The sequence below is a fragment of the Meriones unguiculatus genome, chromosome 3 (genome assembly GCF_030254825.1).
Source record: "Meriones unguiculatus strain TT.TT164.6M chromosome 3, Bangor_MerUng_6.1, whole genome shotgun sequence".
Taxonomy (NCBI): domain Eukaryota; kingdom Metazoa; phylum Chordata; class Mammalia; order Rodentia; family Muridae; genus Meriones; species Meriones unguiculatus.
Window position 1 is genome coordinate 77,729,912 of NC_083351.1, and position 23,876 is coordinate 77,753,787.

The window sequence follows — 23,876 nt, forward strand, 5'->3', positions numbered from 1 at the left end:
AAGGGAGCAGCGTTAAGTGACCTGTAAGGGGCGGGGTTTTACCTCATAGAGGGCCCGCCCCGATTACGTCACTTCCGTAAACAAAGGGCTCTGTGGAAGCGCGGGTGTCGGGCTGCAGACCTGGGCTGGCGACCTGGGCGCTTGCTGCTTCTGTGGCAGAGGCTCTGGACGCCCTCTGACCTTTTCCAGTTGAGAAACGGGAGAGCACAGCATCTTCCTCTGGTATGTAGGGGACTCCTCAACCTGGTCCCTCGGGCTCCTCAGCACCTGCTCTGGTCACTGCTGGGTACTGATGGGTCATCGCTGAGGTGGATTGCGGAAGGGAAATGGGTGAAGCCCAGAGGCACCCCCGGCGTGATTCAGGTTGAAAGCAAGGCCTAACATTCAACCGTGAGCAGTTCGCCCTCCTCGGAAAGGTCCCTGGTGCTTACGGTCATACAAAAAGGATTTCAGCGGCCTTGTGACAGATGTTATCCCCTAGAAATGAGAAAATCGCAAGCTTGGTCCCTCGGAGACCATTGGTTTATTTGTGATGCTTTACGTGTTAACTGTTTTCTTTCCTCTTTTGTCACCGAATGTGTATTAGCACCGTTAGATTTAAAGGTTAGTGTGTTTATGTGTATCATGAATTATACAGATCCTTATTCTCTTGGAAACCTGCTCAGTCATCTTTAAAGTTCCATTTAGTCTGTATTATATCTAAACTGTTCCCAAATGACTCCGGTGGATTTCAGATTGGTGTCTGAGATTAGAGACTGAACCCTTTTCCAAGAAAGCCCTGTCCATTAGATAGCAAAACAATAACAAAAACCGAAAACCCAGCATCAGCTTTTTAATTGCCAAGTAATTCTTTCGGGAGTGACGGTAGTCAGTTTGAGTTTTTTAAAATGGTTGTAGCAGGACTAAATTCAGCACTTTAAAAATTTTAATTTTATTAGATGTGTTTGAATGTTTTGCCTGCATGTATGACTATGCAAACTTTCCCCCTGAAGGCCAGAAGGGGGCATTGGATACCTTGGGACTGAAGTTCCTGTTTTAAGCAGCTTTGTTGGTTCTAGAAATCGAAACTGAGTCCTTTGAAAGAGGAGCCAGTGTTCTCAACTGCTGAGCCATCACTCCAGCCCCACAGTATTTTTTTTTAAGACCTGATATTCATAATGCAATTAACAATTTGAAGGAAGGAATAGATATGCATTTTCTGATGGTTTGCGATACATTAATAATAGGGTTAAGAAAAATTCAGATCTAAACAGACAGTCTTGTGGCACAAGCCCATAATCCTAGCACTCAGTTGGAGGTCAGCATGGCTTACATAGTCATTTCTCAGCCAGCCAAGAACATAGAGCAAAACTTTTTCTTAAAAACAAAAAGTGAGGTGGTGTACACTTTTGACACTGTTAATTCAAGCACACAGAAGACAGAGGCAGGTGGATCTCTGAGTTCCAGGCCAGCCAGAGCTACATAGTGACATAATAAGTAAGATCTGGATTTGGTGGTTGTGGTGGTGCACAGGTCTGCCAGAGCAGTGACACCGTGTCTCTAAGTAAATAAATAAATGTATATTGCATAAGCCTTCAAGTTGCAGTTTAGACTGCTGATATCCTGAGGTACATCTACTTGAGTATGCTTTGGAAGGGAGCTATAAAGGCCAGCTAAAGCTTCAATAAGGATGGAGTGTAGCATGGGTGATTTGTTTATGTTGGTTCCTTTATATAATGGTGTCTTCTTAAGGTTAAGGTCTTTTTCTTACACATTGTTGCTATGCCAGGACCGACAACACTGCCTGGAAAGATACTTAGAAGCTGTATGAATAGAGAAAATGCTAAAACTTATTAGATAATTTTATGTGCATTAGCAAAGTAGATGACACACAAATGACTTGAAAATCTTGCTCTTTTGGTCTACGGAATGTGCCTTTGACTCTCACTGTATGAATTACAGCACATAGCTGTCATCACCATATTTCTGTGTTTAGGTCTTACGAAGCTGGTGTTGATGCAACAAAGAACTTAAAACAATGGAAGAACGGAAAGTGAAGAGGAAGAGTCCCAAGCCTTTCAGTGCCCACTCTACTCAGGTTGTTAATGCCAAAAAAAATGCCATCCCAACCAGTAAAAGCACAGGGTTTTCAAATCCTACATCACAGTCAACTTCCCAGAGGCCAAAGTTAAAAAGGTCAGTTCTTTGATGTTTCCACAGTAAACTGCTAATAAATAGTTACCTTCTTCAACCCTTTCCACTGTCATGGTATGACTTTTTTTTCAGTGCTGCAGATTGAACCTGGGTCCTCACACATGTTACACTCCGCCCATGTGCTACAGTCTCAGCCTATGCTTTGACTTTTAAAGCATCACTTATGAGAGTTTCATTTGAATAAATATTCAGAAAGGAGTTCTCAGGCCTAGAAAGATAGCTCAATTGGTAAAACTCTGGTCTTAAAAATCTGAAGGCTTGGGTTTCTTCCCTGAAACCCACAAAAAAGTATCAGGGATGGTAGCCTATTGCAGCAATCCCAGCCCTGGGGAAGACAAAATAATTCCTGGGGCTTGCTGGCCAGACAGTCTTGTTTAGTTGGTGAGCTCCAAGCCAATGAGACAACCTATCTTACCCCAGGTGCTGCTGGGGTAAGATCAGAGAGTGTCCTGACTTCCACATGGATATAAACAAACAGCTGCATACACATGAGCATGCATCCTGTCATGCACAGACACACATATGCATAAAGAAGGCAAATTTTAGTAAGTAGAGCTTTATAGTTTTTGCCTGTTTTCTTCTTTGGAAGGTGTTAATTGATGGAGTTATCAGGCAGATAAGAACTTCCAAATTTGAAAGGAGAAAAATACAATTGCTACACCAAAACCTTAAAATCTATAATGGATTCTCCATTTTTAAAGAGAGTACAGATATTGTGATGGACAACATTTGAGGTATTTCTTGTCAACTTGATGCAGACCAGTGTCACTTGGGAAGCCAGATCTTCAGCTGAAAAAAAATTCCTCTATCAGATCAGCCTGTAGGCAATTCTATGGGGTGTTTTCCTTGATTAGTGATTGATGTGGGAGATCCCAGCCCACTGTGGACAGTGCCTATCTTGAGGAGGTAGTTCTGGGTTATATAAGAAAGCAGGCTGAGCAAGCCAATAAACAGAGTTCCTCCTGCTTTAGTTCTTGCCTCTAGGTTCCAGCTTTGAGTTTCTGCCTAGACTTCCCTATGATGCACTAAAACTGTAAGTCAAGTAAACTCTTTCCTCCCCAGGTTGCTTTTGGTCATGGCCTTTATCACAGTAAAAGGAAGCAAACTAAGATACTGAATGATGTGGTTTAATACCATATAAAATACCTTTATAAAAAATACAGGCCTTGGGGCAGTGGTGATGGCTCAGTGGATGAAGTACTTGCTACACAAGCTTGGGGACCTGAGTTCGGATCCCTAGCATTCATATAAAAATCAAGGGGTGGCAGTGTATATATGGAACTCCAGCACTGACAATATGGAGTTAGGGACTCTGGGGCTTGTTGCTGAGGCAGTGTAGCCAATATGACAAGTTCCAGATTTGATGAGTCTATCTCAAAAACTAAGGTGGGAGGGCAGCGAAGGAAGTTACCTGACATCAACCTCTGGCCTCTACACATGAATGCACATACATGTACATACAACTACGTACATGTGTGCACCACATAACACACATGCACACATATGTGCTATGTAAGCCTTTCCTTGTGACTTGGCTGGCCTGGAACTCACTATGTAGACTAAGTTGGCCTCCATCACATAGGACCCTTCCTCTTCCTCCAGAGTGCTCAGATGATGTGCACCACCACCTCAATTTCAGTATTTTTAAATTTTTTTATTTTATTTGCATGGATGCTTTGTGTTCATGTTTGTGCATGCCTGGTACCTGTGGAAGTCAGAAGAGGGTATTGAATCCCCTGGAACTGGAGTTACAGTTTTGAGCTGCCATGTGGATGCTGCAAATTGAAATTGGGTCCTCTGGAAGAGCAGCTATGCTCTTAACCAGTGAACCCTCTCACTAGCCTGAATTCTAAATTTCTTAAGAGTTGTTAGTTTCTTTCTTTACCCCACCCATCCTCGAGCTTGCACTCCCAGACCATCATACAAAGGTGCATGTACACATCTACACGCCCGATTTATCTTATCCTTGTGCGTAGAGTTGTGGAGATGAGGTCTTCATTCATTATAGTGTGAAATTTGAGTTACTGAGTCTATGCAGAGTACTAAATCCAGAATCTAAAGTACTAGTTAAAGATAGCACAAACACTTTTTGTCTTTTTAAGCCTTACTTCGATAGCACCTTCAGAAGCCTGGCTGCTGTGTGCTGCATGAATTCCACTTTCTCTCATTTTATATTGTAGTGTGCATGGAATCCTCTCTAGTGTCTGAGAGCCTGCTGTATGCAGATGTATGTGATAAGAATTAACTGGAAGGGTTCCTAGGTACCTTTCTGGGAAATAGCAGCTAGACTGAGACTTGAAGAGTTCATGAGCCTGGCAGATGGCAGGAAGTGAAGGGTCTGAATGTAGGACCAGGACTCACATGAGAAGACAGAATGTGATTCTAGGAGGCTAATGAGATCAGAGGTTGGTTGGTCAGTTTTATTTGAAACAGGGACTCAGTATGTGGCCCTCACTGTCCTTGGACTTATTGTTTAGATCAAGCTGCTCTCTACCTGCCTCTGCTTTCCTCCTCTGTATTAGGATTAAAGAGTCTAACAATTACACCCAAGGAAATTAGGGTTCCTTAAGGGTATTGGATTTATGCTAGCCTTAGCTCTTGAAGGCTTAAATTTGACCTGGCATTATTTAGAAATGGATTTGACTGCCTCACGGGGAGGAATGGTGGGCCAACTGGGAAGGTGTTGCAAGTTGTGAGGTCAAGAGATAGGATGGTGGCAGTGGCTAAGGAGAGCAGTAGTTAGATTACGTGAATCAGTTCAACATGACAGGCCCTGAGGACAATGGCGGATTTCAAGGCGATACCAGGTTCTCGGTGATAGATTTTAAATGTCTCTCTCCTAAGGCCAAGCACACCTGGCATTTTCTCTTCCGAATGCCAGAACAGGAACCCCCCCCAACAAAAACTTACCCAACTATAAACAGCTCAAGGCTAACACTTTGAAAAGAGAATATGTGCTGTATTTTACTGAGATATGAAAAATAAAAAATAGGATACTAAAAAGTTTTACCAATTTTCTTTTCAATATAGTTTCAGTTTAACAAATTAGCATATTGCATAAACATACTAATTTTTTTTGTTTCTCAATAATTGCATTTTATATATTTGAGATTTTTTTTTACTACCTGTATTTGTTGCTTGCTTGAAGGTTTTTTTGAGATTTTTTTTATTACATTTTTGTTTTTTTATATTAATTACAGTTTGCTCACTTTGGATCCTAGCTGTAATCCCTTCCCTCTTTCCCTTCCAGTCCCATCCTCCCCCTCATCTCCTCACATGCCCCTCTCCAAGTCCATGGATAGAGGAGGTCCTCCTCCCCTTTCATCTGACCCTAGCTTATAAGGTCTCATCAGGCTGCATTGTCATCCTCTATGGCCTGGCAAGGCTGTTCCCCCTTCAGGGGGAGGTGATCAAAGAGCCAGCCACTGAGATCATGTCAGAGACAGTCCCTGTTGCTTGAGGTTTTATTTAGTATTGACTTTCTTGTGAATTTTTGTTTTCAAAAAAAGTTCATTTATTTAACTAAGAAGTTAAACAGGAGTTTAATCTAAAACAACCTGGAAGATCTAACGCCATATTTAATCCGCTCTGCAGAGTGATGAAAGAAAAGAACAAACCTCAAGGAGGAGAAGGAAAGGGTCCTCAATCCACCCCCATCCAGCACTCCTTCCTCACAGATGTCTCTGATGTCCAGGAGATGGAGCGTGGGCTCCTTAGTCTGCTGAATGATTTCCACTCTGGAAAGCTGCAGGCATTTGGTAAGACATCAATGTGCTCTTCACTGCTTTGTCTTGAGAGGTTTGCATCCTATATTCTGCATATGTTTTCTTTTTCCTTTCATTTGATATGTTCTTGTGTGTGTGAGAAAGCCAAAGGACAACCTTGGGTGTCATTCCTCAGCACCACTCACCTGGTTATTTGAGGATCAAAGTATCATTTTCTGTATTAAAAAGCAAAGGGAAGTTGGATGTGGTGACTCATGCCAGTATCTAATATCATTCCAGTATCTAGAAAGTAGAGGCAGAAGGATGAGAAGTTCAAAGTCATCCTCATCTACATATTGAGTTTGAGGCCATTTTGGACTCCGTGTGACTGTGTCTCAGAACAAGCGGAACCAGGGAGGGCTGGGTATGTAGCTTTGTTGGTAGTTGGTAGATTGCCTAGTGCTTACAAAGTCCTTGGTTTAACCCCCAGCACTGCATAAAAGCCAGGCACAGTAACTAACACCTCTAATCTCAACACCTGGGAAGTAGAGGCAGGAGGACCAGAAGGTTCAGAGACATTATCATTCTGGGTTACATGCACTTGTCTCAAAAAAAAAAAAAAAAAATCATATACTTAGAGTGTCAGAGGAGAGGGGAGAAGGGGCCATAAAGTATATAGACATAAAATATTAAAATTTTAGATTTTATTGTTAGGGGATAGGATTTGCTTTCTAAAATTAATGGGAGAATTTTTAAAAGGGACTTTTCAGGACCAGAGAGATGGCTATTGGGTAAGACAGTTTTCTGCAAGCTTGAGGACCTGAGTTTGTATCCCAGCACCCGTGTAAAAAGCTGGGTGTGGACATGTATGTAATAACCATATGAAATGCTGATGTAAATTAGGTTCTCTGCCCCTAAGGATTGGCTTTTACACCCCTTCCTTCTTCAGAAGGCAGCCTAATCCATTTTAGAAAAGCAAAATTATATCATTTGTTTAATTTAAAATAATAATAGGAAAAGTATTGTTTAAACAAATTTAGACCTAGTGTGTTCAATTTGCTTTTAAAAATGAACTATAGAAATGATCCCTGAAAGTGTAGTCTTTGCTTTTGTGTTTTGTTTTTGTTTTTTGAAATAGGTCTTGCGGGCTGGAGAGATGGCTCAGTGGTTAAGAGCACTGCCTGCTCTTCCAAAGGTCATGAGTTCAATTCCCAGCAACTACATGGTGGCTCACAACCATCTATAATGTGAACTGATTCTCTCTTCTGGCAGGTGTGAATGCAGATAGAACACTCATATACATAAAATAAATAAATCTTAAAAAAATGTATTAAAAAAAAAGAAATAGGTCTTGCTACATATGTAGCCTGACTGTCCTGGAGTTCATGATCTTCTGCCTTAGCTTTCCATGCACTGAGAGGTTTTTCCCCTTTTTGAGACAAGGTCTTGTGTATTTCAAGCTGGCTTCAAACTCACTGTGTAGCTGAGGATAACCTTGAAAATCTAATTTTCCTGTTGCCAACTGCCTCTGAGTGCTAAGATTTACAGGCACATGCCATGATACCCTTTTTATGTAGGGCTGGGAACTGAACTCTGATCTTTGTCACTGCTCGACTAACATTCTGCCAACTGAGCTACATTTTCAGCCCATTTATTTTTTGAGGCGGAGCCTCATATGTTGTAGGCTGGCCTCAAATTCATTATATAGCAGAAGCTGTTCTTGAATTCCTGATCCTCCTGGCTCTACTCTCCAGTGCTAAAATAGAGGAGTGGGTTACCACATTCAGCTCAGATTTTATTTTATTTGTCTTTAAAAGATTTATTTATTTATTTTACATATATGAGTACTCTTATCTACATGTATCTGATGCCCAGAAGGAGGGTATCAGAGCCTAGTATAGATGGTTGAGAATCACTGTGTGGTTGCTGGGAATTGAACTTAGGACCTCTGGAAGAGTAGACAATGCTCTTAACTACTGAGCCATCCCTCCAGCCAGATTTTATTTTAGTAGAAGTATCTTTCAAAAGAAATCTATAGTTTCTTTTATTGGCAGTTTATGAAAGTTCTTTGGGTTCCCATCATCAGTAGGCATTATCTTTTAATTTTTGCCAGTCAAGAGAAATTTTTAAAATGACCATCAAACTTGAATTTCCATGTCTACTTGCTTAATAGTTGGATTATTCTCTTTAGGATTTTTACATAGTTTTTAGGTTGATAATTTTTTTATATTGTCATTATCAACAGTCCTTAAAGTTTTTAATGTAAACAATACACTTTTTTAAAACTTACTTTTCCAAATGTATTTGTTTGTAGATTTTGTGATAGTATATTTAATCCTATAAAGTTCTTGATTTTTTTGCACTCACATCTATGTGGTTTCTGTGTCTTTAGTCCTTAGTAATACTTACATTTAACAAGGAAGCCAGACTCAGGCCAGTAATCCAAGTACTAGGGAGGCTGAAGAATCATGAATTCAAGGCTAGGTTGGATTACACAGGAGCCCCTGACTCCAAAAACGGTGTATGATTTGTTTCACAGAAATGTTCCTCCACCTCATGCTCCACTCAACTCCAACAACATGGTATCCCAGAATGCTTTTACTTCTTCCACTTTCCCTGCTCACTCATTCTGTGGCAGTTTCCTGCCTTTAGGATCAAGTGACCATGTTTGATTGAAGTCTTTTCTTTCTTGTCTGTGTTGTCACTTAGCCCTGTGGTTGTAAGTGTTGCAATGGGAATTCCATTGCTAGTCAGTTTCTTACCAGGTTATTTTTTCCATCTTACTGCCTAAGAGCCCACCACCACTACCCTTTATTTGTGAAGTGTGGGCGTTTATCAGGATATGCCAGGAATGGGTCTTTTCTTATGGATCCCTACAGGGAATCACTAAGTGTTTCTTAGCTGCTATAAAGCATGTCCTTTATACCTTATGAAGCTTCTGTTTTCTCATGGCTGGTCACTGAGGTATGTCTTCCTCTCTCTTTTCCTTTGTCAGGTCTATATCTCTGTATTCATTCATTCACTCACTCATTCATATTTTCATTTATTCTGTCTTTTTCTTTCCTCCTCTCCTCCTTCCCTTCTCTTTCTCTTTTCACCTGAACATATATCTATCTCTTTAGGAGTTCACGTATAACACCATACCTGGCTGTATTTCAGCTTTAGCTGAGTTATGGTATATTTTTGCAATATATTTAGAAAAAAAAAAAGTTTTGTTTTACTTTTCAATAGGAGTACCAAGAGGTTACAGAGGGTATACTTAAATCAGATGAAGGTACAGACTATGTCGTGTGTATATACATTAGTTGTCTGGGAAGGTTAAAAAAAAAATCTTACCACATTTGACCTAAGTCAAGAAATAATGGGACTTGTGCCATGGTGAAGTTGTCTTGCATTACCATGCATATGATTGAAAATATTACGCCATGCTTTATAAATATTTGCATTTATATTTCCTAAAGGAAGAATATATAATTGGCTGGAAAAATAATTTGTGCTTGAAATTCTTAGAGAATTCTACATTTTACTCAGAATACTACAAAATGTTGGCTTCCCAGTTCAGATGGTGGCTGTCAAACTGGATATAATTATGGTGCTGTTACTTCTATATACAATGTTACAATGGAAGAAAAAAATCTTCCCTATTTGAGAATGATTTTGCTTTAAAAAATATTTTATGCATGGTTTTACTTTAGGGCCCAGGATCATTTTTCAGGTTGGTCATTGTTTTCCTGGCCAAAAATTATATTTGCTTCCAACAATCAGGAGATCAAGATAGGAAGATTTTGAGTTTGAACCAACTTGGCTACCCTGTCTCAAAAAAATAAAAATAAAAATATTTGTAATTATACACAGAAAATAGTTATTAACAAGTCAATTTACAAACAAAGAAAATGGATTCCTTTTGTGCACCTGGAGTTTAAAAGCTCTTCCTTGAGGTTATAGGCTGTAATACTAATCTTTGTTAATGTTCTGGAATGTTCCTCAGGAAATGAGTGTTCCATAGAACAGATGGAACATGTCCGGGGAATGCAGGAGAAATTAGCTCGCTTGAATTTGGAGCTCTACGGGGAGTTAGAGGAACTTCCGGAGGATAAACGGAAAGCAGCCAGTGATGCCAACCTGGACAGGCTTCTGTCTGATGTGAGTGAAGTGCTGTATTATTTAAAAAACATCTTCTTGCAACAACACACACACATAAAACAGATCACATTTTAACTATTGGTGATTTGTTTATATAATTCAGTGTTTGCAGTCATCACCACCATCTAATTATAGAACACTTTTATCACCCCTTAAAGAAGCCTAGGCTTTAGTTTTTCCTCCCCATGTCCTAGTAACACCACTTGTTCCTTCTGTCTTGAACTGGCCTCTGTGGGACTTCGTGCAGATGCCATTATGGTGTGTGTCCAGGGTGGGAATATCTTGGGGTCGCGTCCTCACATCTCCTATCTGTTAACACTCTTTAAAGAGATATAACTTAAGAAGACGCTGAAACCTAGACTTAGGGAAGCATGCATTACCATGATCCTGGCAAACTTAAGTGCCTGTGTTATGTATAGACCTTAGGTATGTACAGATCTTAGGTACACAGAAGACACCAGTCAAAAAACCTTTGTCTGATTGGATGGTTATTTATTTTTAAATACAGACCAGAGTTTGATCTTTACAGCAATTTAGAACACTGACGTGTCTATCAGTTTGCTAGAGCTACCATCCCAAAGCACCACCCACATACTGGGGTTTTAAACAACAGAAATTTATTTTCTCACAATTCTGGGAGCTGGATGTTAGAGCTCAGAGTGTTGCCTAAGGCCTCAGTTTTCCATTGTGGTTGGTCATCTTAATACTCACTTAACTCTTCTCCCATGTACATCTGTCCAGACTTCCTCCTCTTGTTAAGGTTATATTGGATTAGGGCCTACCCCAGTGATCTCATTTTGACTCAGGTACCTCATTAATGGCCCTGTCTAAAGTACCCACAGATTCTGACATATTATGGCCGAGAACTAGAGTGTATGAGTTGGGGATGGACTGGGGCACAACTCAGCCCATGACATCTTGTAAATTTGCCTCTTTAAAACCTTTTTTAGGGGGCTGCAAAGCTGACTCAGCGGCTAAAAGTACTTGCTGCTCTTGCAGAGGATTCTGTTCCCAGCACCCACATGGCGGCCCTCGACCGTCAATAACTCCAGTTCCGGAGATCTGAAGCCCTCTTCTGGCCTCTGAGGGTACCAGGCATACACGTGATGCATATGATTACATGTGCACAAAACACTCATACCCATGAAATAAAAAATAAATAAATCTTTAAAACCTTCTTTAGGGGGCTGAGGAGGTGGCTCAGTACCAGCGTGAGGGCCTGACTTCAGACTCTCAGCACCTGTGTGTAAAGCGCCTGCAATCCCAGCACTACAGAGGCAGAGACAAGGTCTCTGGGGATTACTGCCCCACCTCATTGTTGCTGAATGTGAGCTTCATGTTTGGTGAGAGATCCTGTCTCAGAAAAAAAAAAAAAAGAATAAGGTGGAGAACAATTGAGGAAGACGCCCAACATTGACCTCTGGCACACATATAGGAACTTAAACACACACAACCGCTTTTTAGAACAAAGGAAAATAAATAACTGACTTCAACGTATTTTAGCTTCATGTTCACCATGGCAAAAGAGTTTGTTTCTCTAGCTTTTCTTTGTTCTTTTTCACTTTCACTTTTTAAAAAAATAAGTAGACATGAGGCAGCTGTCCACTTATACTTTTAAAACTTTAAGCCTATAAGATTTACAGTGCATGCTTGTAATCCCAGCACTTTGGAAGTGGTTGCAGGAAGAATAGGAGTTAAAGGTCAGCCTCACATACATGGTACATAGTGAGTTCAAAGCCAGCCTGGACAATGTGTCTCTCAAAACACAGACAAAACACCCTTCAAGCCTGTACTTTTAAATGTCAGATCTGCCATTTAATATTAGTTTCACAAGTATTTCAGTTGATGTCTTATGCTCTAGTTCTCTTAAATATAAGCTTAATTTCTTTACTTTTAGTGCATTTAGGAAAACACTGAATTTGAAACCAGGAGGTATAATGCAAAGCTTACACTGGCATAATACTTAGTAACAGTGAACAATCTAGTTTACCTACCTACCTACCTTTCTTTCTTTGTTAAAGTGTTTTAAGGAGCTGGAGATTAACTGAGGCCATGTGGATGCTAGACAAGCTCTCCACCACTAAACTACAGCCCCAGCCAGCATTTCTTTACTCATTTCTCCTTCTTATGTCTGTATCCTTCTGGAACTCAGACTTTCAAGTCCTTACTTTGAAGGTGGTGGCAGCAGGAGATGGGTCTTTGGAAGGTATTTAGTTCAAGAGTGGAATTGGTGTCCTAGGAAAAGAGACTGAAAAGACATCCTGCTGCTTGCATTCTGTGAGGACACCGTCCACAGTGCTGCTCTGTGAGACAGACGCCAGGTTTGTTGCATCTTAATCTTGGATGGCTGGTCTCTAGAGCCATAGAAATAAGGTTATTTTTTCTACAAACCACTAATTTAATAATTTTTGTTAAAAATAGGAGCCCAAACAGAATAAGACATGGAGACATAAAAAGGAGGCAGAATAAGACATAAATTCTACATTATAGTGAGAATCAAATGATTTTTGAAATATTTTTGTAAATAATAAAAGTTTTAAAAATTATGATCACAGAAATGGCTTTTCTTTTTAGTTTTTTGAAACTATTCTTTAAAAGTGAGTCATGGGGCCAGCCAGATGGCTCAGAAGGTAAAAAGTGCTTGCAAGGCAAGCATGGTGAAACTTGAACCTGAGTTCAATTCCTAGAACTCGTGTAAGAGGAGGAGAGCCCCAAGTCCAAGACCTAAGTGATATTCTGGCCCCACGTGTGCTGCCTTCACACACAAAGAGTGAAGTACACCCAATAATGACAAAATGGCTGTTAAAAGAACACAGTGGCGTGTGTCCGTGATCCTAGCACTATGGATACTGAATCAAGAGGTAGGGCTCTCCTGGGCTACATAGAGTTCAAGGCCAACCTAACTATAGCTACGTATTGAGACGCTTTGAAAACAACACACACACAGTAGAGATTATTGCCATTTATTCATGATTCTAAGATGACTTCCAAAGCTCTAGCCTTTATCATTTGCTTCTGTTCTCCTTTCAGGGTCTTTCATTTAAGCTGCAGCTACTTTATAGTTATTTTGTAAAAAGGAATTTCTTAGCCTAGAAAAAATTTTTTTGAGAAATTTTTTAATAGCTTTTCTTTCAGTTAAAGAAAACCTATGTGAAGCTATTTTAAAACATGGTTTACAATGACCTATTAATATTTATCTTGTAAAAATTAATACTCAGTTTGTTTCTTTGTGTTGCAGTTAGAAGAATTGAATTCTTCTATGTATCCTTTGTCTACTATCAACCGTGTAAAGTTCATAATCTATTTTTCCGGGTAAATAATTCTTACCATATTTTATTTTACTTTATTTTATTTTGTTATTTTATTTACTAGGGCTATGCCTCTTCACTTAATTTTCAGATCAATTTGTTTCATAATTTTGTATGCTGAAATTCTGTGTCTGCTTTGTTCTTTGTTTTATATTGTTTTCACATTTTTCACAACAAATTTAAGTATTACTTTTCAAGTCTTGGAAATTATGTATTGGACTATACAAATTATTTTGACTTTTAGATTCTGAAACTACCAGATATCCAAAGATACACTTAGCATTATTACTTAAGGTGCATAAAATTGAAATTCAAGACTAAACCACAGCTTTCAAGGGGTCCTTCCACAGCTTGTGGGGTGCCTTCTGCATGCTGAAGTAGCACAGTAGTGGGTTCACTTGAAGGAAAACACCAAGTCACAGGGAGGTTATTTTGATTTTGGTATTTTAGTTTGAGACTATGACATAAAGAACTTTTCAAACTTTTTTTTTTAACGTGTTTGCCAACATGATTGCCGATAAGAATTTTATTGCTAAGAATAATATGAAATGATATTACCTTTAGCATGCTTTCACAAGAGGGAGACTCGCCCCTTGAGTGCAGTAATGACACGAGACAGGACTGTTTGGAAAGTGTACACATTAACAATGTGACGTGAGCATCTTCGGGGGCGTCTGCCATCCTAGCTGCTTTGTGCAATGGCACATATGAGGAAACGTCTAAGCTGGGTAGGACACACAGAAGGTGGAGTAGGGAGCAAGCCTGACTCCCGCTGTGCCATTTTGACATATGAGGAAACGTCTAAGCTGGGTAGGACACACAGAAGGTGGAGTAGGGAGCAAGCCTGACTCCCGCTGTGACATTTTGACATATGAGGAAACGTCTAAGCTGGGTAGGACACACAGAAGGTGGAGTAGGGAGCAAGCCTGACTCCCGCTGTGCCATTTTGACATATGAGGAAACGTCTAAGCTGGGTAGGACACACAGAAGGTGGAGTAGGGAGCAAGCCTGACTCCCGCTGTGCCATTTTGACATATGAGGAAACGTCTAAGCTGGGTAGGACACACAGAAGGTGGAGTAGGGAGCAAGCCTGACTCCCGCTGTGACATTTTGACATATGAGGAAACGTCTAAGCTGGGTAGGACACACAGAAGGTGGAGTAGGGAGCAAGCCTGACTCCCGCTGTGCCATTTTGACATATGAGGAAACGTCTAAGCTGGGTAGGACACACAGAAGGTGGAGTAGGGAGCAAGCCTGACTCCCGCTGTGACATTTTGACATATGAGGAAACGTCTAAGCTGGGTAGGACACACAGAAGGTGGAGTAGGGAGCAAGCCTGACTCCCGCTGTGCCATTTTGACATATGAGGAAACGTCTAAGCTGGGTAGGACACACAGAAGGTGGAGTAGGGAGCAAGCCTGACTCCCGCTGTGCCATTTTGACATATGAGGAAACGTCTAAGCTGGGTAGGACACACAGAAGGTGGAGTAGGGAGCAAGCCTGACTCCCGCTGTGACATTTTGACATATGAGGAAACGTCTAAGCTGGGTAGGACACACAGAAGGTGGAGTAGGGAGCAAGCCTGACTCCCGCTGTGACATTTTGACATATGAGGAAACGTCTAAGCTGGGTAGGACACACAGAAGGTGGAGTAGGGAGCAAGCCTGACTCCCGCTGTGACATTTTGCTGGGGTTAATTGCTCAGCTGTGCAGTAACTGATTAAGTCTGTGCTGCTGCTTTGAGCTTGGACATGAGTGTGAATTCCACTTGCCGTTCTTAAGTAGTCAGCTCTTACCACTTCTACTCTTACCCTTCCTTCGTTCTCTATGAGAAACGGCAGGTGCGTGGAACTTGATGAGTCAATGTTTTGATTTTATGTTCCAACTTCAGCTTTAATATTAAATATGGAAGCCACTAGCTGTATAGCTGTTGCGCATATGGCATATGTTTAGCTAGTCATAGTTAAAATATGCTTTGACTGTAATGAGGATACTACATTTCAGAAGTTAAAAAAAAACATAAAACATTTCAATTATGAATATGGGTTGAAACCATTGTTGCTGTTATTTTGAGACAAGGTTTTCCCATGCTGGCCTCCATTGTATGATACTGTGAGGCCGTCAAGTGCTGGAGTTACAGTGTACCACCATGTGTAACTTAAAGTTTTGAACATTTGTGTCTGAACAGAGCCAACAGGATGGCTCAGTGGGTAAAGGTGCTTGTTCCTCAGCACAGTGATCTGACTTTTATGACCATAAACCGTGTAAGATGAGGGAGAGAACAGACTCCACAAAGCTGTTCTCTGAGCTCCATCCACACTATGGCATGGCCACCTCCACACAAGCAATTTAAATTTTCTTTAAATTTAAATATATCCAAGTAAGCAACATACATTGTTTTAATTAATATCACCTGTTTTTCCTTTAAACTCAATGATAGGAAGATTAAAAATCATATTTGTAGTTTATATGTTTCTTTAAACTTCAGACATTGCCATTAAATAATCTTCTTAACACATCACTTTTTTTCAATCAGGCTCACCTTGAGTCCCCTATACCCTGAGTTGCCTACATTCACTGTGCGCCCAGGTTGTCCTAAACTTGCAGCAATCCTTCTGCCTCACTCCCACCAGTGCTGGCTTTACACATTGTTTTGTTTTGTTTTTGTTTGTTTGTTTTTTAACCATCGTTAACTTTTAAAGGCCTTTTCATAGGTGATTACAATGTATATATCATATTAGAGTGTTTATTCCCACTAAGCTGTGGGAATAGGTGTCTAGGAGCTAAGATTCCCACTAAGCTGTGGGAATAGGTGTCTAGGAGCTAAGATAGCACATGTTCATTCTTTCCATGTTGTTCAGCTTGGACTTCTCATACAGAGACACTCTGTCCTTCTTTCCTCCTCTTATCAGACAGATGACAGTCATGCTGACCACTCCCATCAAATGTTTGGTTTGTACCTGTAACCTAACTTAGTTTTCTGTCTGATGATTTTTCCATGTGTTAAATCTCAAACCACCTAACTAGACAACAGTACTTTCCGTGGCCATGCTTATCTTATGTTTTGCAACCTCTGCCATGTATGTGTGCTGACTCGTAGTTGTTCTCAGTGCATTCAGATCACTGTGTGAACTGACCCTTGAAAGGTGGGCAATGGATAAACAGTTTAGTCTGGGAGCAAAATGAAAGGACAAGGGAACACATGCAGGGATTCGGTTTTGTTCACAGTTTTCTTGGAGGATGATAAAGATTATAGAAAAAATTATAGAGTTGTGATAATATTTCATGTTTGGGCTTTATAAGGAAATTGTTTCCTAAACGTGATAAAATAGCATCTTGAGGGATTGTCATAATTCAATTAGTCATTAATGTTCCACTTTCACTGATTCTCTATCATGAAAATGGTTCTTGCTTCGTCACATGAGGCTGCACTCTTATAACTTCAGCACTGGGGGCTGAGGCAGAAGGACTTAAACTTGAGACTACATAACTAGATGCTAAATAAATGTTTTTAAGCTTCAAACTTATACACATAGCGTAATTCTCTGCATTGAGCTACTGTTCAATTCCCTTTAAGCCTCTTCTGCTCTCCCACCTTACCGCGCTCTGTTTATCCTTTCCCCACTTCCTTCCCTTACCCTCTGTCTTCTGTTCCTGGATACTGAGTATAAATTCCTGAAATTTTAAAGAAGTACTCAGTTTAAAGTGAAAATCTTCTTAACTGATGAGCTCAGACAGAAACTGCATTTGGCGGATGCACAGGATGTTCCCAGTACGTCTACCAGCTGAAGCAGCCTGCAGCCTGCCCTGTGGGTTTGCAGAGAAGCAGCAGTCACTACTGTTCCAGCTGAATCCAGTAGCAGAATCATCTTCCACAACAACATTCAAGTCATGAAACTGCAAGTGCAATGACTGTGTTCACATGCCGCTTCTAGTCGCTGTGCTTGCTGTAATTCACCGCGGGGGAGGCCTTGGCCTGGCTGCAGGTCTGATCAGGAAGTGGGATACAGAGTTGTGCTGCTGTGCTTTCTTCTGTTGCCTTAAGGGTTATACTTGAAATGCATTGTGCTAAATATTCCGTGGGGCTGAAGGATTTGTCCTTCCTGCTGTCACCGCACTCACCCAGTGTGGGTCACATGTTGGTGATGTACAGGTCCCCTGTGGTAGCCTACCTTGAGTTTACGTCAGACAATCAGTACACATGAGGTGTGTTTCCCAATGGCCAATGAAAAATGTTTAATAAGTATTTGTGAGATTTGCTATTTTTAATAAAGTGATTGTTTTAAACGATTGTCTCTGTTGTCTGTTTGGAAGACCTTGTAGTCGTCAATCTGGAAACAAGGGTTTAATCCTCCAAAGTCAACTGTGTGTGTAAAAGATGAAGATTTTGCACCATCTCTGTGAATTCTGTACCTTCTGCACATTTAAATACTGTTTAATGAAAGTACATGGCTTTAAAGTTAGACCTTGATTTCGATCCCCAGTCTTTCTGTTAGCTGTCTAATGTGCATGTGCTCGGGTTGAATTCAACTTTCATTTCCAATGTAGCATATGAGGAATTGCCAGCTGGTAGTGGTTGCCTAAGGAGTAATAGAAGTGCATGAAAGATGCTTAGCATGAAGCTGAGGCCAGGAAAGCTCGCAGATGCAGCCTCATGACCTTTTCCCCGTTTCTTTTCAGTGATGAGAGCCACGCCCAGGCTTCATGAGGGCTAAGTAAACACTATCACTGAACTACACCTGCTACCCTTTTAAAAATATTTTTAAAAAATTCGTGACAATTTGAGGTATATATACATGTGTCTTGATCATACCACTCCCAACTCCCTTCTTCCACTCCTGAACCCCTAGTATTTCCTCCTCCCACCTTCATATTCTAACGACTCACTGGGTCCACTTAGTGCTGCCTATATGTGCGTGGATGTGGGGCCATCCATGGGCAGCCTACGAGTAGCCACACCTCCAAAGAGAAAGGACTTCCACTCCCCCAGCAGCCATCAATTCCCTCAATTGTCAATAGCTCTGCAGCTAGGGGTGATGGCTCATGAGCTTCTCTTGCATCCATGGAGGAATGTTAACTGGCTTGATCTTACATAGGTAACCATAGTGCAGTGAGCTTATTACTGCGATGAGCATGTCATGTCTGGAAGACAGCATTTCATAGCATTCCTCTCATCCTTTGGCTCTCACATTCTTTCTGTTTTGTTTTTTTTTTTTTTTTTTTCTATGATGTTCCCTGAGCCTTGGGAGAGTTGATATAAATGGCGTATTTAGAGCCACTCTCAACAATTGAGTAATCAGCTAGGAGGTTGCTGCCCATTGCAGAACAAAGCTGCTGAGACCAGAGCAGCACTAATCTATGCATATAAACATAAATATCTAGAAAGTGATATGGCAATATTAGGTACTCCCCTACTGTGACCCCTCCAGCCATGGGGTTTTAAATAGATTTATAGTACCAGACATGAATTCCCATCTTTGGAGCAGGCCTCAAATCCAAACCAAAAGCAGTCATGCCATGGTTGCATCGGTAGCACATCTTCCCGGGCAGGGTAGTATCACAGCATGTAGGGCTCACCACTGAGAAAGTCTGTTAACTTTCCCTCCCCAGTGAACTCCATAGCATCTTTTAGCACTGTAAAAATGAGCTGTCAGGAAAGAAGTTCCTGGTCACTTTCAATATGATTTGTCTATGTGTTCATCAGTAGGGGCCTACATTTTAGATATGGTGGGCAACCAAAAACAACAGCTTGTGTTATCTGGGATGCCTCTGGGTCCTTTCTGACCAGAAACTCATTGTCAAGTATCTCAGATACAACACTGAGATTTTCATTTACAAATCCAGGCGCCTGGGAGAACACTGTCTACTCATTGAAGATAGTGCTGTTCAAACTCCTTTTTAAAAATATTCTAAAATTAGCTTGCAATTCTTGGTTGTGTTTGACTCACCTCCATTCCTGTTGAAACGTACTCTAACCCCCTACACACACTTGCATCTCACATTTATTCCGCATATTTACCCTCTTAAGGTGCCTCAGCCCATATATGCTATTTCGAGCTTCCTGACCTCAAAAAACACACAAATTAGGGGCTGGAGAGAGGGCTAAGTGGTTAAGAGCTCTGTCTGTTTTTCTAGAGGTCCTGAATTCAATTCCCAGCAACCACACGGTGGCTCACAACCATGTAAACCCTCTACTGCCCTCTTCTGGCATGTACATAGAGCATTCAAAATGAGTAAGTCTTTTAAAAACACACAAATTAAAAATCTGAAGCTAGCTAGGATCCACATGTGAAAGGCATTTGTATATCTGGGCCTTGTTTACCTCTGTATCATATTCTTTAGTTTCATCCATTTGCTGCCAGAAAATCAGGATTTTCTTTTCCTAATGTCTACCTAAACTGCCATCGTGTGGGTCTAGGCTAATTTAATTTTCTAGCTGCTGTCAGTTGAGTAGCAGGTGTTCCTGTGGTAGAGAGTAGAATCCTTTAGGTATATGCCCAGAAGTGGTATAACTCAGTCATATGATAGTTCATATGATAGTTCAGTCATATGATAGTTCTAATTTTAGCTTTTGGAGACACTGCCTCATGAATTTCCATAGTGACTGCACCAATTTACATTCCCACCAACAGTGGATAAACATTCCCATTTCCCTATATTCTCCTTAGCATTTATAGTCCAGGCGATATGTCTTCTGACTAAGGTAAGATAGAATCTCAATTTTGATTTTAATTTTTTGATGCCTAGCCATCTTTTAACAAAATCATTACATGTTTTAAAAATTGAATGACAGATGATCTCCAAAACCTACCGAGAGCAACCTATTTTAACTTAGTTTTGTGTTTTAGACTTCATACTTGGGTTTGCTTTAGCCTCACGATTCATAGGATTTCTAACTTTCCCATACTCACAGTAGTGTGAAATCTTTCCATGTTTAGTAAAAAAAAACAAAAACAAAAACAAAAAAAACAGAGGGAAGAGGGAAGCTTCACAATAAACACATTAAGACATTTTGATCAAAGCAATTAGAAACCTGTTGATGTTCATGTGTCTTTCTAACTTCTGTATAACTAATACTGTTAAAATTTTTTTTTTTAATTTTCTGAAGATTTGCTAAGATGAACACGAGAAAGGGTAGGAAACGCTACCTTTCCCACTCCAGGACTTCAACATTGCTGTCTTATGTAAAGCTAAGCGGACTTTGCTTCAGCGTCTAAGTCTTTCTTGGCAGACAGCAGCTTTGTGTCTGTCACGTTTTCCCAGAACCTTGCAAGACTCTCGAGATTCGGCAGCAACTGCCTCCCACTGCTAACAAAAGAAACCCACCCAGAACTTGAGTCCAGAAAACGGGAGGAAGGTGAGAGCCTGGGTGTATTTATGAGTCCTCCTGCAGGAAAGAACTAGGTTGGCCACTGGAGCGCAGCACTGAGTAGGTACACCGGAGCTGTGGGGGCGGTGGCTGGCCTGTGTTGTCTTCCCCATGGAGATGGAGCTGTTGGTGCCCCACCCACCTCCCCAGCCTGTGATGTGGAGAGCTGCCTCTCCCTTTCTCTGCACAGTGCCAAGAGGAGACTGCCACCGCTGTGCTCAGCCCCTTGGCTACTTCCAAGAGGTAAAGCCGATGTCTTTTCCTTGGGGCTTCTGGAAAAACCTTGAGCTTCTGGAAAAACCTTGAGCAGTGCCCTCATGGCCTTGGAGACCCCTGGCAGGGTTAGGTTTGTTGGACTGTGGCAACTAAAATCTTCCCTCTTCCAGACATTCCTGGGGTAGAAAGAAGCGCTTCAGCACTTTGGAAAACACTGATGTTTCCCAGGCCTCCAGGTTGGCTCATCCCAGCGATCCCCCTCTGGCTGTCTGATCTCAGTCTATTTGCTACTCTGGAGTCCAAAGATATGGGCCAATAAAGAAGAGACTAAGATTCTACAGTGACTAGGTTATGGTTCTAAGATTTCCTATGCTATGATTTCATGACTATGGTGAATAATTATGACACATTGCTAAATGCATCTCTTGAGAAGTACTCGTGTTGTGCTTATTAATAAACATTGCTCGAAGTATCAGAACCATCTGTATTCAAGTGCACTCAATTCAAGCAGAAGTATGCACGTCCTGCCTGTGGCGCCTGTCCTCAGAAGCTTGACGTTTGTGTTGCTCAGGAGCCTTAAAAATTGTATTCTAAAAACATTGCTTTCAGTGGGAGAAAAATAGGAATGAAGGAAGTTAAAAAAAAAATAGGGCAACAGTAATGGGTTATTTTTCCTGGATGAATTTAAATAGTGCAGTTACCTCTTGCTTTGATTTTGCAGCTTTAAATCAGTAAGCATATCTAGTATTTAAAAACCCAGCACAAGTACCATTTTCCTGAATCTCTCTTTCTGTGTGTGTGTGTGTGTTTGTGTGTGTGTGTGTGCATGAGAAGGGGCATCTAAATAGCTCAGACTGCCCTCCAGTTCACTGTGTAGCCAAGGATGACTTTTAACTCTTGACCCACTTTCCTGTACATCGAAGACCTGGAGTTACAGGTTTTTGTGGTGTTTGACACTACACCAGTGTATATGGTGGTGCTAGGGATGGAACCCTGGTTTTCATGCATGCTGGCCAAACACTTTACGTCCATCCTCAGCCCCAGGTAGTAGTGTGGTATTATTATTATTATTATTATTATTATTATTATTATTATCAATGGTGCTTTAATGCACAGATTTCATCAAGACAACCCATCACCCCATTACCTATTATTTTCTTGCATATTTAATATAAATATATATACTGGCTTACATTCACATTAAATTATGCACCAAATGTGGGTAAATGAACTTGACTGGGATTGCCTTTCTTTTCTGGTTTTTCACTGGTTACCCTCACATTTTTGTATGTTGCAGCTCTTCCCTGTAGTCTGTAGACAACCTCTTTAGAGGATGTTTTTGAAAGAATTACATTTGGATGCTAAATGAAGCAGTTCCCAATTTGCATGTGTGAACTGTAAAAATGTTAAATACGTGTTGAATTCAATCACCTCTCTGCCAACTAATATTATATTTTATTATTATTATTATTATTATTATTATTATTATTATTGCATGGGCCAGGTATGGTAGCACACTCCTTTAATCACAGCATTTGGGAAATAGAGACAGGCAGATCTTGGTGAGGTCAGCCTGGTCTACATAGTGAGTTCCAGGGTTACATAAAGAGACTGTCTCAAAACAAAAACAAAAAAATTGTGTGTATGTCTCTGTGTGTGTGTGTGTCTGTGTATGTATATATCTCTATGCCTTTGTATACAAGCATTAGGAGGCTCACAGAGCTCAGAAGAGAGTTGGAGTTAGAAGTAGCTCTGAGGCACCTCGTGTGGGTGCTGGGAGTTGCAAACAGAAGAACTGAACCATCTCTCTGTCCTCTAACCGCATCCTGGAGAGGGACTGCGTGCCCTGCATTTCTCCAGCTACAAAATAAGTCACTCAGGGAAACAGTTAGCTGATGTCTCTGATTTATTCCAACATTGAGACAGCTCTCTCTATAGTCTGTCTGCTGCCCAGACATTTTTTTCTCTTAATCCGGGTGTGGTTGTTCCAAGAAAAGAAGATAAACACAATAGCTTTTTCTTTATACTCATACACTTGCTTACTACAGCACTTCATTCTGGTCACCAAAATGGGAGATATCTCTCTATCAGTCTTCCGGTGGCTCCCAATGGGGCTCTTCTCATTTGGTCTGACCCTGACACTGTCTGCCTGGAGTTAGCACATAGACCATGCAAATCAGCTTTCTGTTACATGTCCAAGATGAATTGGAAAAAGAAAGATTTATTTGGACCCACAATGTTGAAGGTTTCAGTCCCTGAAGTTGTCTCTGCTGTTTTGGGCCTTTGCTGAATAGCATACCATGTTGGGAGTATATGTTTAGAAATGAAAAGAGAATGAAGAAAATAAGGGAACAGGAGCCCCATAATCTTCCTTAATGGTTTGACATCAGTGAGCTAAAGAATTTCCACTAGTCTTCTCAGGAAAGTTTCACCTCCTTTAAGCTCTGCCAGTAGCACACTCTGGTGCTATGCCTTAACATATGGGCCTTTACAGGAACCTTCCAAAGTTCAGATTACAGCAAGTACCAATCACAACTCCAAGCTAGGTTCTGAGTCTCTGACTAACCAACTGAATGAAGTTCCTATGACTTCCTCCATTTTATTAACTTGCTAGATTGCTCCACATGCATTAGACAAGGGACTCAGAGAAGACTCAGCACCACTTGCATGAGCTTAGAAAGATGTTCTTCAGTCCAGCCTTGAATGACTAATGTCCAGCTGACACTTGCTGACACAGCTCTGAGAGGCCCAAAGCTGGAGGCCTGGTTAAGCTGTACCTATATGCCTAACTCAAACACTGTAAGGTAATCAGGCTGGGTTTGTTTAAATGTGGTTTTGTCATGGAATATCTTGATTTCTCCATCTATAGTGATTGAAAGTTTTTCTGGGTATAATAGTCTGGGCTGACATCTGTGTTCTCTTAGGTTCTGCATCATATCTGTC

General features: G+C 40.8%; 1 protein-coding gene across 5 annotated transcripts; it reads left to right on the plus strand.

The window, feature by feature from the left end:
* Nucleotides 1–65: 65 nt before the first annotated feature.
* Ccdc28a (coiled-coil domain containing 28A) lies at nt 66–17,635 on the plus strand. Of its 5 annotated transcripts, none has more exons than XR_009590768.1 (7): nt 67–222; nt 1,976–2,175; nt 5,788–5,951; nt 9,886–10,040; nt 10,991–11,128; nt 13,279–13,301; nt 17,083–17,197. XR_009590768.1 is itself a non-coding variant. In XM_021644520.2 (6 exons), the coding sequence occupies exons 2-6, from the start codon at nt 2,018–2,020 to the stop codon at nt 17,241–17,243; spliced, it is 666 nt and encodes a 221-aa protein (XP_021500195.1). In that variant the 5' UTR covers nt 66–222; nt 1,976–2,017; the 3' UTR covers nt 17,244–17,635. The 5 variants fall into 5 exon arrangements, 3 of the variants coding, with proteins under 3 accessions (XP_021500195.1, XP_021500197.1, XP_021500196.1); XR_009590769.1 differs by having other exon boundaries at nt 17,078–17,183; XM_021644520.2 differs by lacking the exon at nt 10,991–11,128 and having other exon boundaries at nt 66–222; nt 17,078–17,635.
* The last annotated feature ends 6,241 nt before the right edge of the window (nt 17,636–23,876 follow it).

What these genes read in the sequence shown, in the direction of transcription:
- Ccdc28a (XM_021644520.2), top strand. Translation starts at nt 2,018, where the DNA reads ATGGAAGAACGGAAAGTGAAGAGGAAGAGTCCCAAGCCTTTCAGTGCC. An exon ending in CAGAGGCCAAAGTTAAAAAG is followed by an intron (nt 2,176 to 5,787) that starts GTCAGTTCTTTG and finishes TCCGCTCTGCAG; the next exon opens with AGTGATGAAAGAAAAGAACA. An exon ending in TGGAAAGCTGCAGGCATTTG is followed by an intron (nt 5,952 to 9,885) that starts GTAAGACATCAA and finishes AATGTTCCTCAG; the next exon opens with GAAATGAGTGTTCCATAGAA.